This window comes from Neocloeon triangulifer, unplaced genomic scaffold, assembly GCF_031216515.1.
Source record: "Neocloeon triangulifer isolate White Clay Creek 2 clone unplaced genomic scaffold, ASM3121651v1 ptg000014l, whole genome shotgun sequence".
NCBI lineage: Eukaryota > Metazoa > Arthropoda > Insecta > Ephemeroptera > Baetidae > Neocloeon > Neocloeon triangulifer.
In genome coordinates this window covers 19593369-19611472 of record NW_026775556.1, presented here as the reverse complement: position 1 = coordinate 19611472, position 18104 = coordinate 19593369, and the positions used below count along the sequence as shown (strand labels likewise).

The window sequence follows — 18104 nt, the reverse complement described above, 5'->3', positions numbered from 1 at the left end:
AAAGTCTAAAAAAACTTTGATTTTTACGATTTTTACTTACAAAAATAAGATTATCCGCCTTTGGTTTGATCTGCAATCGATCACATTTTTAATTAATTTAATTTCTGACAATGAGTGAATATTTGTCATAATATTTATAATGAAATGCTGCTCTCATAAAAAAATGAATGTTCAAATAAGAGCTGAAAATATATAAATTAATTTTTTTTTTTTTAATTTTTGGTAAAAATATTGTTCGATTTCACAGCAAAATGTGGTTACCCGTCAAAATTTATAAAAAATGTGGTGAGAAAATTTTTAAAAGGTGGAAGTTTCAATCTAGCATCTAATCTTACCTTTTCCATGCGAGACGTACGTTTTGCTTAATTACCCGGCGGGTAAAAGTTAATCTCGCGGCAATAAAATCTGGCGAACACGGAACGACTTGAAAAGACGACGTCTCATTTTGTGTGCATGCAATTAAAGCGGAAAGTTGCCGTTGGCTGGTGCGCCGTAAACTTTCGCTTTGTCGCTTTCATCTAGACCACCTAGCAGCAGAGATAACGAGAGGCCCAAATCGAATCGCTAAAGCTCCGTCTGCCTATCGGTCGCCCTCTCCATTTATATATATACTTTTTATTTCCTCAGACTTGAGATTTGTGATTGGAGTTTTTGAGAGGCAAAGGAAAAGGGAAGAAAAAATAAAGATCACTCACTTCATTCCGGCCGCCGCAAAAATATTACGCGAGATCAATCCAATATCTGCAGGCGGCCTTGTTACGCCGAATGAGAAGAAGAAAGGGAGCTTATCATCCGGCTCGAGCCGCCCGATTTCCCCCGGGGATAACAGATTTCACTCGCCCAATCAGAAAAAAAGCAGGAAAACACGCGAGACGATTTTTCCTTCGTCATCTCGTCTCTCTCCCGCCGCTTTTAATGTAAAAAAGCAGCTCGTCCACCTGCATCACATCGCGATATGGATCCGCATGGAAATTATGAAAGGGAGAAAGATATTTTTGATAGATGGAGGACGGAGGACGTGGACCGAATAACGTGCAGCATGTTCCTGACGATATGATGAATGGAGTTATTAGATTATTTTCTCTTGGTTTAATTCCGGGTCCTTTCTAGATCAAATTTTTTTAAGCTCTGATTTGCAAAATATTTCATTCTTAAATAATAAAAAAAAAACTATTAAAAATAAAAAAAAAAAATGTAAAAAATACTTCTTTTTTCTCTAATTAAAGAGGGCGATCTGAAAACCAAACCTCTGGGCTTATTCTGTAAAGCTCAAATAGAATAGTAAAATCCTTTTACAGAAGTAAAGCTGGAAGTTTTTTAGTTTTTTCCAACGAAATTTGTACTTATTAATCAAACATTAACAGGAGAGAGAATTTAAAATTTTAAAAAATAATAAGTTTTAAAAATACTGTTGGAAGATCCAATAATATTGGATATTTATTAAAGTAAGCCCAAAATAAAATAAAAATTGCTTGTTATATTCTCTAAAATAATTTTTAAAATCAAATCACATTATTTTGGAAAGATTCAATTGTCAGCATAAGGAATTTTTCTGACAAAGAGCATTATAAAAAAATGCTTTTTTATCAATATAGTCAACATAAAATAAGTGCAATGACAATCCGTTCTGTTTGAAAAATCAACTGTTCCATACTAAAAATTGGGAAAATTTATTCTATTAGAAGCATTTTGATACGAAAAAAACCTAGAACGAGGAAAACAAAAGTCATTGATTTATTTTAGCTTTCGAATTTTTGCCACTCAATAATGCAATCGATGTGATCGTAGTTTTTTTTTCAAATTGAATCGCGCAGATTCTCATCGTTTTAAAATGCCAAGAGCAGCGATACAGGGAGTTATGAAATATAGATGTGCCAAGTGCATTAGAGGCGTTTCTCTCTCTCTCGATGATTAAAAAGCAGCCCACGTACGTCTTGCCCGAGAACAGATAGAGTCCGTCGGGCAGAAATGGAGTCCGTCGGTCGAGCGGTGTAATTTAATAAATAAAAGGCCAGCAGGTGTTTGTCATGCACGAGGCGAAAAGCCGGCTGGAAAAATTTCACGCAGCCGAGCACAAGTGGCGCGAAATGAAAAACGTCAACAGTAATTTCGGGCTTATTTTTCAACGCTGCGAGCAGAAACGCGCATTTATCAACTCGCCATCGTTTTGTAATTTGTTCTTGGCAGAAATTTTTATGTGCTCCCGGAAAAATTGCTTGTCGTTTGACGCAAGAAAAACCTGCCACTTTATTTATAAATTTCCTCTTTTCTGCTTCGTTTTATATTAGTTGCGCGCTTTTTGCACCGCCAATCTTTGGAAATCTCTGGAGGAAACAGGGCAATTTTGTTTTGACTGCGCCACTTCTTCGTTGGTTCGTTCGCTGAGAGAGAACCTCTTCAGGGAAAACGGGCCGGGGATTTCGTCTTGCCAGAAGAGAAGAAGTGGAGAGGACGAGACGAATGAGCGGCGGCGCCGTCGACGCACTTTTTGCTAATTTGCAGCAGCAGCACACAGAAATCACAAATCCTTGTCCGCTCTCTTGCTTGAGAGAAATTGCTTTTGTTATATCGTTTCGCATATTTTTTGCTAACATTTTCTCCAGTTTGTAGACGCAATGATTGATGTCTTTTGTCTAAATGCGTACAATTTTTAATTGTTCATTTCAAGAGTTAATTTCAATTTTTATTTACATATTTTTTTAATATTTCTCTTTACCCATTAAACACAGGACTGACTTTAGAACTTTAAACATTATTTTTTCAATCATGATTCACAATTATTACAATCGTCATGTAGTAAAATTTATAATTCATAGAGACGTGATCAATTTTAATCTATAAAAATAATAATGTTTTGGTGATTGATAGTTGTGTTAAAACTTTCTAGATATGTTTTTTAAATATTTAAAATTAAATTATATAAAAATTCACATTATAATTTAAATAGCATATATATTTTCAAAAAGATAATATCAATTACTTTAATAATTTTTTTTAATTAATAATATTTTACTGTTTTTATAATGTCATTGTACAAAGCGAATTTTTTTGTTTTTTTAAAATGATGACCTAACCAAAATCAATGCTTGATCCTCATTAAAAGAGAAATCATTTTTTTCCGTCTGTCTGCACCTTCTCATTCAAAATATTTTCAGAGCTATATATTTGGAAACCGAGCTTGCTAAGAAAAACACCACGCTCCCGAGATCTGATCCCTTCGTTGAAAATGAGAATGCAGAAAAAGTCACCGAAACTGGTTAAATTTAATGCAGGATTTGGAGCCGCCGACTTGAAATAGAGGTCGTGCGCCGCAATTCTGGGAAAGAGCTCACGGAGAATTTGGAGACGACGTCGGTCTTTTTCTCCGTCCCGGCCAGAATATGAAATAGGCAAAAAGCATAGCATTTATATTCGGGAACAGTTGTCGGCGTGACCAAGGCGGATCACTACCCAAAAAGAGCTCCGTGTCTACGAGAGAGACGCAGAAAAAAAATAACGCGGCGCCTCCTCTTATTATAATATAAAACGGTGCTCATGCAAAATGAACGGATCGATGCTACGGAGAGAAAAAGTAAAAAAGAAGAAGCGGTTCTCGCTTTTTTTCTCAATTATTTTATTAAACTTCAAATGAGAGCAACAACACTGTTAAAAAGAAGACAAAAACGACTTTTAGTTTAGTAGTAGAAAACTAAAAATAATGTTTTTACATTAACAACTGCTATTAAACATTTTATCTATTTAATTGACATCTTTTATTAATTAAAAATCATAATTTAATTTATTTGTTTTCTGTTAAAGACATTTAAACCAAATACTACAGCAAAAAATTGACTGGTAAGGAGTCAATTAATTCACCAAAGGAAGTTGCACTTTTGTGATCGGCCGACTCGAAAACCGCTGTTTTCCTCTAGATTAAAAAAATGATTTTATAGTCTCAATAATTTATATTTAGAATGACATCCCATTTTCACAAACAGAGTAAATAAAAAAAAGAAGCCCTTTGCACCACAAAATAATAATTGAAAAAAAAAGGTTTTATTGTTATCAGTTCTCACTGGAGTGGTTTCATTTTTAGATTTGCAAAAACTCCAATTTTTTTCATCTATTCCATTTGGCAATTGGAATTCAAAACCGTTTTTAATTTCCAAAGTATGATATTTCAACGTTTCGCGACTCCGGCGGCGGTGCTTTGAAAACATAAATTTATATGAGCGAATCCGAGGGCGCCGCACAAGCCCAGTCTGCTCTTCCCAGCACAAAGCCAAAAATCCTCTCGCCATAAATTCGACTGCTTCTCTGAAAAAGCGCGCAATTTGCGAGCGAATTTATGGCTCTGATTGTGAATTTTAAGGCGTGTGTTTGTACACGAGAGCGGGCGAGGGAGCAAAATACACGCTGCTTTTGTGTGGGTTGCGCTACTTGATGTATGAATTTCCAATCGATTGGTCTCTCTCGTGTACGTGCGCCGTCTTTTTTTCCAACGGCCACCGCGCACACACATTTCATCGACTCTTCTGCTGGCTGCCGCCCAAAAATACACCCGCCGAAAAAGCACGGCCAATATTGAAATCAGCCTGTGCTGGCAAAAAAAAGGACATCGTTCTCGCCCCGAGTGTCGATGCCAGAATTGAGATTTTTTTATCTAATCCCCAACGGAAGGTCCAATCAAATATGGAGCGCCAGATTTTTACTGTCAAATTTACCACAATTAAGTAATCAAGCTTTTCCTCGAATAACTTTCCAACAAATGGTTTCTCTAAAATTATTAAATATTAACATAATTTAACATCGCCATTACGCGACCAATTTTAATCGTTGTTGCTCATAAAAAGTAACTTTGGAAAAAAACTGTACGCAACAAATTGAATTTCAGCCCGTAATTTTTTAGTTATGGGGTATTAAAGATCTAGTTTTTTTTTATTGTCATTGATTTGGAATATTGAAGCAGGCAAAAGGACTATATTTTGCGTTCGGAGTATCTAATGATGATAATTTCCATAATTTCATTACGTTTAAAAATTGATAAATCTGCGTAAAATGAAATTGATTCAGTTTTATTTTTCTTTTCACTTGAAATTCTGAATTTGGTATCATTTTTACCGTTCTCTCAGTATGGATAATGTAACGCAACCTATTTTTCATGACATCAGTTTAATACTCAAATTTTTTTCTTTTCACAATAACAGCAAATTTTGTATATTAGAATATCCAAAAATCGTCTCAATTAATTAATTTTAATTATCCTTATCAAAATATAATAATTTACAACCAATTCATTAATTGTTTCAGTGACTCTCTGAAAAATGCGACGGCCAAGCCAGTTGTCGTTGCTCCTGTTGGGATCGCTGCTCCTCTCGAGCGTCACGCTTGCGTCAGCAAAGGTAAGCAAATTTGGAAAATTCTCTCCACCTTGTGTGGGAATTGGAGCGAAGGGGGACGTTGAGTGATTGCGCGCAGACATTTCGTCCCCATCGGCACTCGCGGCGTGTTCACAATTTATGCGCCAGAGTGTGTAGTCATGTGACGCGCGTACAGGTCTGATAACGGTGAACGTGAGTTAATAATGAGCAGACATCGGCCGAGCAATATTTAACCTGGTGGAACATCACAATAGACGGCGAGAGAAAGACGAATTTATTTCCATCAACCGAGAGCGTAATTCACGTGACCATCAGAGGTGACAGCGACTGTCAAGATAAATTATACTGGAAAGCGACTTTTGTTTTCATTAGCATATATTTTATAGCGCGAGGGGAAATTTATATTTATATTCTCACTGAATTTACGGGTCTTCAAGTTGAATAAATCTTTTGTGGTTATCTTATCAGATGGACAGACTGACAGAGCTGTCCAATTTTTCACTTTTCTTATTCAGGTTGCCATCAAAAATCATAATTTTTTCATGGGATAAGTAAAGATTTTGTAATTTTGAACCGTATTAATCAAATAATTTATTAACTTATAGAATGTTGCTATAAATTAACCATGAATTGTATAAAATATAATATACGGAAAATAAATTTTTTCCATTTTTATAATATTAAAGAGTGAAATCCTGTGGGAAATTGTTAAATAAATTAATTTAGGAATTGCATAAACTGAGTCTATGTTTTAAATTGTGGTGCAGAATTTATAAACTTGAACTGAATTGTTTGCATTGTTTTTTGTTCTAGGATTAACGCGCTAAAGCTTTTATTTAAAACTGAAACAATAATAAATATATAAACAAAAACACAAGAAATACAATACATTTCTGTAAATTATTAAATAGTTTTCATCACTTTACATAATTTATAGTATTTGTTCTTTCAACTTTTTTGTGAGAAAATTTAAGTTAAACTTCCGCAATATTTCATAAAAGAAAAAAAAATATTATTAAGGTATTTTGTAGGGGGAGGAAAGTCGTTTGTTATGCAGCAGAGCTTTTTTTAAAGGTGTTGGTATGCAACCGGCTGTACTTGCTTGCAGGGAGGGTTTCTCAAGCGTGGAAAAGTGAGATGAGCCATTCTCACCGTAACACATTATAACTCGGCACTCTTGTGTTGCGTTGAGCAGTAAAAAAGCTGTAAAAGAAATTTTTGTTATTAAAATTTCAATCCTGCGAGAGCGGAAAAAAGCAGAAGCGAGGGCAGAAAATTAATATCAACCGATAAATTGAATTAAAAAAGAAGAGGTTGCTGACAAAAGACTTTCTGGACGACGTGTAATTAAATTCTCGAGCGCCGAAGAATATAAAATGGGCAAAGTTGGAAGTTGGCGGGAAGCGATAGAGGCGCACCGCACAGATAGGGGTGAACATTTTTCCCCCACACGCTCGTGGCTTCATTTAATTAGGAGCTATTACCTGCCGAGTGTAATAACTTTTATTACATTAAAGTGTGGTGGTCGCGGTCGAGGGTGGGTTGGTCGGTTCGCCTGCTTGATATAAACCTACCCTAGTTAGCCGGCGTACGTCGCGTGACGTGTCACTCGGCTTGCATACCTCCTATTATATCAAACAAGCTGCGTGACGATAATGACGCATGTACTTACACCACTCGCGCACACACTCGTACCTTGCCTCAACTCGAGTGTGGACTGCGAAATACACCTCCCTGTAAAGGGAAAAAGCAACGACTATGTGCAATTAGAAACAATATTGGCTTAAATTATGGTTTACGGTTCACGCAAGTAAAAATAATAATTTACTTTTAAGCCACTTAAATAAAAAAGAAAATATAAAATTTTTTTTCATAAATTTAGTAATTTATTTATGTTTAAAATTTATAATTTATTTTTAATTATTTAACGAATATGTTAAATTTATAAACATATTTCATATTTATTTGTTATAAGTTGGAATTGCACATAGAGTAATTTGCTTTATCCTTTAATCAATTAAAATTGAAGGTTTTTTATTTTTTTATATTTAAAAAAGCTTGCAGAAGCAACAAAATTTGATCAGAAGTCAAACGATATTTGTGTCTTCATTGCCTTTAGAGGATTATTGCCAATGTGCTGATTATTAAATAATTAAATTAATTATATTCCATAATTTCTATTTCCTAGCTTTACTTTTAAAAGTCAAACACTAAACATTCTCTATTGACAGCCAAATTTACAGTTGTAGACTTTTTCAATTGCTTTGGTTTTGCTTTCTTTACCTCATTTGCATTTATTTGCTTAAAAAAAAATGCACACATTTTATTAACAGGAAATAAACAAATTCTTCTCAAAGAATTCCAGTTAATAATTTCTTTTTTAAATAAGCATGTTTATTTGCCGAATTGTTATGATCATTTTATATTTCAGGTTATTTTATTTTGTGGTAAAAATAATAAACTATCTCTTAATTTATCCTAACAAACAATGTTTTGGAGATTGTCAGGAAAGATGGTCTGTGGATCAATTTACACTGTTTTTCATTCACTCAATTTTATCTAATTTTAACTCTAAATTTCTTGATGCTTTCTTGATGAGCAGCAGAAAAGACAGTCAATTGACTGTGATTTGCTTATGGTTTTCACATTAATTAATACAATATATTTTCCTGATCGAAAAAAGTGCCACGGGATTCAACCCCTGGCTTTTCCAGCAAATGGTTTTCCTCGACACGTCCGAGAGAGGTCTAATGGCTCGCGTATTTATTGCAAGTTAAATGAGCCAGCGAATATTAAGCCTCGACACGGGCTGAGGGTGCGAAAAGCATTGTAAAAATGGCAATTAAGCGTGCTCGCTCGCTCTCTCTCGCAGCATTTTATCCCCACCGCAAGCCGGCCTCGTTTTCTGGCTCTCGTCCGCAGAGCTGCTGCGCTACGGTTTTAATATCCGAGCCAGCGAGACGGGACATAAATTAGTCGAGGCTCTGATACCTCTCGGGCCGATGAAATTAATTTCACGTGGATATGTGTACATGACAATCACGCCGAATTTAATTTGCGGACAGACAGGGGTCGCGTGCGACGCCACGTGTTGCAACAATTGACATCAGCGAGGCTCATTAATCATGCTCGCGAGCGGCGGTGTTGATGCCCAAATTTAAGTGCAAACAACAACACGCCTCTTTGTACATGTCAAAACACGAACACTTTAATTACACTGGCTGGCGTTGTGAGCATGCAGGTGTTCGATTCGTGGCAAAATATGAAGAAAAAAAGTTTTATCTCCGCAAGTTTAAATTTAAAATTAATTTTGAAACATTATTACTTTTCCAAATAGTACCACAAATAAGACTGTGGTTATAATAAAACATAAGTTAGTAATATTTAAATTTTTATTTAACAACAAAGTAAATTTGGTTATTTGTTTTATTTTTTTTTATAAATAAAGTATTTTATTTATAATTATATAATTGTTTATAATTTATGATTTAAACAATCTGAATTATGCATCAGTAACTTTTAAATTATTCAATAAAACTTTATCAATAATTAATAAATCAAATACATATATTTGTCAGAAGAACAATCGGTCTTGATAGATGAACTAAACTGTGAATTTAATCATTGACATGGGACACACAAGAAGCTAAAATTAATGTCAATTGCAACTGCTTGGAGAAGAAAAATATAGACATTCTCACATAAAATCTTAGAAAAATATATAATTTGGAATTTGAATCTAGACAGTATTTTTGGTTAAAAAATGCTTTTTGTTGAAGAAAATTATTTTTTGATAACTTAAGCACTTAAGGTATTATATATTTCCAAAAGTTTTCAAAACAAACGTGTCCGTCCCACTTGGAAACTTCATAATACTTCATAATATCCATAATATGTGCGTCAATATCTTTAAAAAGATCTAAAAATATGTTTGAATGGTAATACTAACAAAAAATTATTTAAGCAGATTTTGATTTTTAATGGATTCTAGACTTAGTGAGTTATTTTGCACTCTGACAATGAGGACCAATTCAATGTGGCTATTGTCATTTTTAAGTCGATATTGACTTTATTTATTAATATCATTATCGTTTATTTAAAGAAAAACTTGAATTTTACTGAAGTTCATTTTTCTAAGTAATGAAATAAGGAAGAGAAATTTAATATTCGGATGAGAAAGGAGAAGAATTGAAACTTTCCATCACATCAAAAACAGCGTTGTTTTTTACGCCGTCGTTCGCCCTCTCGGCTTCACTTTTGTTTTCTGATGACAATTCTTAACGCAGAACCCTCTGGAGCGTGTCGTTTTTGTTGTCAAACACAAAAAGCGCCTCCCTCCTGCTCGGCTCTCCCGCGAAAATATATTTGCCTCGCAAATGAATCGAGCTTTATTTGTATACCTGCGTGTGCGCGCCTTTAATTTTCTTTAATTAAAAAGCTGCCTCTCTTGTCAAGGAATATTATTTTCGTTTGTTTTCATTCGTCGTCGGTTTTGTTGATTCACCTCTCGCTCGCTCCGCGTTTTCTGCTTTTTATCAAAGACCAACTTGATGCTCAACTAAATTTCCGAGAAGGTTGGCCGCGTTTTATACGCTCGTTTAATTGGCAGAACCACCCCTTGTTTGCTGCTTAAACTCAAAAGTTTCTTTGGTGGAGGAGAAAGAGAGAGAAACACAAAAGAGTGCTCTGCGAATTTTAGGATTCTGCTGAAAACATTCGGTTTATTCATTTGATTAAGTCAGTGCCGTTGATTAAGTTTTTCCTATTTACGAGGTCAACGTTGAAATCTATAAAACTCTGGAAAAAGCTTCTGATAAAAGAGATTATGACTAAGGCATAAAAATTACAAAAACAATAAAGTTACGTCGATTTTAATCAAATTTCGCTTAATTATATCATTAACGTATAAGTCTTTCTTATAGCAAATCAATTTTTCATATTCTACAGAAATGAAATAATATTTTGTAGATAATTAATGTTATACTATTCATCTAACTTTTTTTTAAATTTATGGTGGCATTAATATCAGGGACTTCAAGAAAAATTTTGCTTTAGAGACTGAAATACCAACATTTTGATTTTTAATTAGGAAATTAATTTTTAATGGCTCAATATTGTATCTTTTTGTGTCTCAAAAATCAAGAGCTTTATTAAAATTCGGAAAATTAATGCAAACAGGGAATTATAACCGTCATAGATCGCAATTAAAACCAATAATTTTTTTGACTCACAAAAAGGTAAATTTTTGCGCCATTAAATATTATACATACATATGTCTCAATTAAAAGTCAAAATTTTGGTTATTTCTTCCACTCTATAAAGCCAAGTTTTTCTTGCACCGGTTCAGTAAAACCAAGTAATAACCTCTTAAAAATTTAGCCCTCAAACTGCTTTTCACTTTACAACACAAAGACGCTAATCTACACTCTAATTAGAACAGAAAAAAACACTCGCAAACTACAACAATTTGGAGAGGTAGTTCCATTTTTGTCTTGCATTTCCTTTATCATAAATGAGATTCATTTTCAAAATGATGAAATTTCAAGTGAACCAAGTTCTAAATATCTGAAACTGTATATTACTGAAAAAAATTATAATTATTTTCATGTAAATAGAAAATATAAACCGTGGACCGATTTGTCTACCCGAATGATTTCAATTTTGAGCCGTGCAAACAGTGCACCATAGTTTAGTCTGGAATCCATCTCTGGGTTTAGCGAACAAGAACGGCTCACTGCCTTTTGACCCGAAAAACGACGATATGCAAATATATGCCGTCGTGTGTGCATTAGCAAGCAAATCCGAGGCAAAACAATGAAATAAATCCGAGCCCGGAATTATTGCGAACAAGCCCGAGTGGATAAACCCTTGGCCGGGGAGAAAGAGGCACGGCTGGATGGGTCCGGCGTGTGTAGCTCCAACCCCGCTTTTTTGGTGCGCAAATAAAAATATACACAGCAAAATAAACTGACGCAGGCCAGCGTATATCGACGGCCGGCTTTGCATGTTTCAGCGCAGAGGAATCAGGCTTTGCTGCTGGCGGATCTTGTAGTTAGTTGGGCATGCATGGTCGGCTGCATTATCTGCAGGCCAAATCATAATCCGTCTCGAAAGCCACTTGGCCGTGAAATCTGCAGCCGCTGTTTCGGTTTCAATTTCACCAGCCCGCCTAAAGTAATCAGTCCTCCAACTTATTAATGGTGCAAAACTTTTAAGTTCGCTCGAGCGCACATAAAGTTTGTGGTTTTAGAGGATGAATATCGTTCGCATCTCTGAGCAAAGTTGGAAGGCAAGTTGGGAATGTGTGGAAGATTTCAGAAACCTCGTCTAGGCATTCTTGAGCTCTGCTATGGAGAACTGCAGAGCTTGGGACTGGGATTTTAGATCTCTAGGATCTTCCAGAGACAATGGAGATCAAAATATATTTGATATTTGGATCATAATATCCGAAATCATATTTTAGTTTTTATTTTGCTTTTAATTGTTTAATTCAAATCGAAAGTTATAACATATATATATTTTAACAAATGACAGACTTGTGAAATGAAATTATTTGGAATTTTTGATTAGTTAAAAAGCTATTTCTTAAGCAATTAATTGTTGTGATAGATCAGGAGTAAATACATTTATATTTAACAAAAACGATTATTTGCAGCACTTTTTGTTGAGAATTATTGACTAAAGGGTCACACATATTCTATGTTGCAGAATAATACAATTTACGAAGAGAATAAAACATAAAATTGCACTTAAAATATAAAACCTTATTTTATAAACCTAATCTTTTTATCTTTATTGGGTAGTATTTTTTCAATTTTGTAATTATCCACATTTATTTTGTTTATTTCTAAATTATAATTGTTTTTTTCAATCTCTTCTTATTAACTTTGTTTTTTAAGGGTATTAATGATGCATTTGTGTAGATAATGCTCAATGTTATATCAATAATTCTTATATTAACACTAGAACTGGAGTATTGACATATATGATAAATTTGGAAATATAAATTCAATATGTAAATCACATCAGAGTTTTTAACATTTAACTGCGAATTTGAAATTGATTAGTAAGGATTATACCATCTCTTTTAATAAACTCCACCTCCAATCACATCATAATAGATTAATTACCGAGGATAAAATATTTTAATTCCAAAATCCATCACACACACAAAAAGGATTTGCGAATTTGAGTTGGTAGATGTTTTATAATGAGCGGCAAGTTGTGTTTTAACGCTCGTTTGAGCATCGCCAGTGGTTTGCAAATTGGCAAAACGAAATGCCAAAACATGCGCTGCGAATTGGTTTTTAAACACAGGGCGGTGGGAATTTCTGGTTTGCGCAGTGGTTTGTACATACGTATCGTTTGTATAATAATTTTCATTGAAATACACAGTGGCCGAAATTATTATTGCATTACATATGTCAGTAATGAGCCTTTTTACCATTTCGCGTTTTGCAATTTAAATTGAAATTGTGCTCACAGCGCTGGAAAATCGCTGCTTTTGGGTGCCGCAAACTGGAAAAAAAATCCAGCATCAAACGCAAACACACCCGGCGCAAAAACTGAATCCGGGACAATTTAATATATCCAGTTATTTTTCGCGAATGCAATTTATTCGCGCATGAAAATGCTGCCCGCGTCGAGGGAATTTTGATGCAGGGGAAATCATATAGCGAGCAGACTTATTTGCACACAAGAGATGGAATTTCTTTCTTACTCTCATGTAATAATATTGATCCCGGACCGCGTGCAAAAGAAAGGAAGAACGCACTCGGTAGAGCAGAAAAGTTGCGTTTCGCCAAAAAGGGATGTGAAATAATAATGATCATCGTCTTCTCATCCAGTTTTATGCTAAAAGGACTCTGAAGTGTGCAGCGGTGAATAAAAAATTATTTCGATTCCCCACGCGGAGGCGTTAAAGCGTCTGATGGGCTTTTCCCTGAGTTGCAAGGTTTTCTTAGAATAGTTTATTCAAATTTCAATATTTGGATAATGCTTTTCGTAAAATGTGAATGGGAGCTTACGGAAGAAATAAAAAAATTTGCCGACTGGACGAGTGAATTTTTTTAAATATTTTCTTTGGCTCAAATTTTAATTCTTTAAGTCCAGAAAGAAAATAATTAAACTCAATTTTTTTATAACCATTATTAAAGCAGCACTTATTTTCAAAGAAACAATTCAAAACTTTGCAAATAATAGAAATTTTTCCTTCTATAAAACTGCTATAAGGATTACAAAATTTTGAGCTTTGAGCTTCTCGTGAACTTTTATACCAGAAAAATATTAAAAGGTACTGGGTAAAAAGTTAATCTGCAAATAATAGACATAAGAAAAGTGTATAAAAAATTTATAACAAAGCATTAAATAATTATTACAATTTTTTCAGTTCTTTCGTGAGAAAGCCGATTTTAGCCTTTAATATTTCAAACGATGTCAGAACGAGCTGGATAAATCCATTGTCATAATGATTTTTGTTGAGAGGGAAGCAGAAAATCAGAAATATACTTTTTTCCACCCCTCTTGTTTTGATACAAAAATGGCGCAATTAATCCGCTTTGGAGGTTTTTTCGCTACAAACACATCCAATCAACTCGCCAATCAATAACAGTGGCAAAACTGCCGAAATTGCCCGGATGAGATTCAGAGAGCTGGAAATTTTAATTTTCCAGCGCCGCTAAATCAGAGTTGTAAACACGGCGTCCGACGAATCAGAGAGATAGAGAGGTCGTCGACTGACTGACGAACCGGCTGAGAGAGCAGTGAATTAACAAGAGCAGGCGTGCAAAATCGATAGAGCAGTTGGCGTAATTGGAATAATAATTATTCCGGGACTGCTCGCGTACAATCTTGTAATGCGAATGTACATATTACAGATCAAATCATGGACGTAATCGGCTTTCTGCGCAGTCAATCTTGTTGCCTCTGGAATATTAATATTTTGAATAGTTGGAAAGAAATTGATTTTTTGAATAAGCATTCAGGGTTTTATAAACAAAACGTTCCAATGGAAAAAATGAATGCAAATTGAGCCTGAAAATAGCCTTAAACGGAATTGGTTTAAATCAATTTAAATAAATCTATTTGCATAAATTTATTACCATCAAATGAGATCTCCAGCAATTTCACTCTGATATCAATTTATAATTCTGTTTATTTTGTCTGTATTTTTCTTTGCTACTGGTGAATCTTTTTGTCCAACAATTCAATATTTCCTTTGCAATAAATATTTGAGATAAGTTGCGGAAAAATGCTGGTCATGGTAATAAAAAAATAAAAAAAAACAAGATTTAAAAAGGCTCGTGCGTATAACTTCTCAGAAATGGAGTTACCATATTAAAAATTTGTAAGGAATGTTTTCAATATGTGTTCGCTGTTTGTCATCTCACGAAAAAAGACTGACTCTTTTGTCAAGTGCATGCTTTTCAATTTCACAAAACTACGCCTCCTTCTTACATATATTAAAAAGCGAAGCATTTTGAGAAGGAATGTCCGCTAAGTATTTTTCATATCTTGCTTGACTAGAGGTTGCGAAAATGCGACATGAAACGAGAACGGGGTCACGAAGAGTGGATGTCGAGTAGGTGCGCGGCGGGTACATATTTCTGCGGCAAAAAGCAGCGACGCCGGCACGACACCTAATATTTTCATTCTTCCCCGGCACGGAAATTCACGCCGGTGGGCGTAAAAGCAGCGTTTCTACCTTCCAACACGATTATTATTTTTTTTTTAAGCCTAACGTGTCAGCGGAGAGACGAGAAGGCGTCGCGGAAAATGATTTGACAGTGGCTGAGTTATTTTTAGTGTAAATAATGCATTTGTGTACTTTTCCTCGGCTCGCTCGACGGCTGGAGCCGGCGCGATAAAAAAGCTTTTAAGAATTCCCGTGGAATTGAATTTTTTACCGACGCGCTCGCTCTTTTTGTCGTAATGCGCGAAATTTGTTTCCCCGGACGTTGTTTGTGTTTCGGGGGTGCGCGTGCAACTGTCAAGTGCAAAGATACGGCTTCTGAAAGGGATTTGCGGGAGAGAAAGGGAGCGAGCACGGCATCTTCGTTCCAAATCTCTTTTTTCCTTTGTCGCGGTTCTTTTTGTATTTTCGCATTCAGAGTGCGTAGAACGGAGATTTAAATGCATAAACAATAAATAATATTTAGGACAGCGTGGTTCCTCTGCAAAAATTTATTTAAATTTCTTATCTCCATTCCTTTTTTTTCATTTGATTCATCTATTTTTTTTTTATTTGTGTGCAATTTAAAAAAAAGAATATAAATAAATTTAAAGCAAGATTAATTTATACATTTTCTTTTTCTTTAACAGTCCTGATATTTGAAGAATACACAATAATAACATAAATTCTATTTATTATGGTTGGATGAACAGAAGTACGCCTAAAGTTGTAAATTTTCCTTATTTTATTTTCCCTTTCTTTCTTATAAAATTAATGAAGAGTTTTTTGTACGCAAATATTTTCATATACAATTAGAGATGTGTTAAAATTTGTGCCTCAACAATTCGCTACCAGATTAATGACTTTGGAAACAAATCCAATTTTTAAATTTTAATAGATGAAATCTTAACATCTATTAAAAAAAAAAATGATTCAGATTTCTAAGTAGTTTTTATGGCATAGAGTTTTGGAAAAAGTTAAATAAAAGCAAGCCGAATTTTAATGTTAAAGGTTTTTATGCTGTTATAAAAATTGTACACATTTTCTCTTTCAGTTGCAGACTTTTCCCTTCTTTTTTGCAGTTATTAAATCTACTTTCCCCCCCTAAAAAAATCCATGGAAAAAAGTGAGACCTTCTCCTGACGGTGCGTTGGATTATGATTGAGCCGGCGAGAATAAAGAAAAGTTTCGGGCAGCGAATTTTTACGCGAGAGTTGGAGAGAGGATCACTAATTAGGTTATTCAAGATTAGCAGCGCCGTAAAAACCACCATTAATTAAGCAGAACCCGCCTCTCTCTCTCTCTTTCTCATCAGACGTCATAGCTCTCTCGCTCATTCTTTCCTGCTTTTGCGTTCCAATCGATAAATTCGTCTGCTTCTAGAAAACGCTCCTTTTATTTCACTCACTTCATTAGTTGGACAAACTGTCAGGAACTTTCGAGATTTAAATAGGCAAATTATCTTATCTCGATTGAAATTCAATTGCCTTTGTTTTGACTCTGTGAATGAGTTTCCAACTAACTTAGTTTGACGAGTGCATTTGAAAAACTCGTCGCGAGAAGTAAAGAAGAAGTAGCTGAATGGACGGAATCAAGACTCATAACTTGAATTTGAAGAGCTTGAATCGCTTGAATGCAAGTTCTAATTGCGAACACAGAAATAGTGAGTGATTAAATTGTCTGATCTAGATGCGAGCGTTGAGCATTAGAATGGCATTGTGCAAAGCTGGAAGTTGCTTCGGCTTGCATTGAAACAGTCGCGAAAATTATTGCTTGTGCATCTCAGCAAGCTGAATTTGCGGTTCGTTTGAGTGAATAACAATTTTACGTGAGAATTTCGCATTTAATTTTAGAATTCATTTATTTGAGATCTTTTCACATTATAACTATCTGCTTATTTATATAATTCCATATTAAATATTTTATTTTTTGTGAGCTAAATATTAAATAATTTTATCACTATTTTTTTTTATTTAATGCATATTATTAATTAATTGTATTAACAAATAAATAAAAATATTTTGCGTTTGTTTACAGTGCAGACGTTGAGCTTGAACATAATTAAATGTTATTAAATTTGAAAATTATATATAAATTCTGTGCTGAGAAGTGTTTACATGTGGAAGCATATAAAATATATATGGTCTTTTGTTCTACTGGTTGGTAATATTTTTCGCATAATATTTAACTGTATAATATTTAATTTTACTGTGAGAATAAAGTCTAACTGGGCTGAATTTAATTATAATTACATAATATTCTTTTATATTGTGTATTATCAATTGAGGAGCTAAGAACTATTTTGCAAATATATCAAAAATTTTTAAAATAAAATAAAGAATACCTGATATGCGCTTTTTTTCTGCAATTTAAAAATTCTCGGCTAATCCCATGCATAATATAATTCAACATCAATCAGAAAAAAAGTGATATTCCTGATATTCCATAATCAAATTGAAAGCTCGTCTCAAAAGTAAACGCACGAATGCGACCCAAAGAGGGCCTAATCCATTTCCACTTTTCTCCTCGGAGATGTTTCCATCGGTATTTGCACAAACGCGGGCTGATTGAATAAACAAATTGGGTGTGCAGCAAAAGCTCAACGCTCTGCTTTCGCGAGTGCGTTTCCTTCTTTTTAATCTCGGCCCGCTGAAAACAAGATGGGAAGGAAAAGTTTCGAGCAGTCGTTTCTCGCTCCTCGTCCAATCAACGAAATCAAAGCCGCTTTTTCGTATAATCTCGCTCGCCTTGCAATTTTCCGGCCGCTTGCGGTAATATTTCAAGCAAAGCCTTCCCATCTTCATTTTATACTTTCGTAATAAAATTTATTGATTGCCTTTCGTCGGGGTAATTTCCGCTCGTCATAATTGAAAGATGAGGAACCCGGCGGCGGCAGGTTGAGGAAATATTTGCTTTTATTTTTATTATCCATTGAGCAGTTTTTAATATAGTTTTTATTTTGCTCAGTTTCTTTAGAACTTTGATCATATAAACGTCGCAGACAGCATCTTATAATTATATTCTTGAAGAAGTAAATAATTTTTTAAATTACTTTACAATATGTTGCAAATATA

The 18104-nt window shown here is 34.4% G+C and overlaps 1 protein-coding gene across 2 annotated transcripts in view; it reads left to right on the top strand.

Annotated features, from left to right (window-relative positions):
* Positions 1 to 18104, top strand: part of LOC132199804 (follistatin-related protein 5-like) — a 112906-nt gene that overhangs the window by 26884 nt on the left and 67918 nt on the right. For both annotated transcript variants that reach the window (XM_059624815.1, XM_059624814.1), the window contains exon 2: positions 5290 to 5381. In XM_059624815.1, coding sequence (XP_059480798.1) covers positions 5304 to 5381 — 78 coding nt within the window. In that variant the 5' untranslated portion in view covers positions 5290 to 5303. The remainder of the gene's footprint in view (positions 1 to 5289; positions 5382 to 18104) is intronic.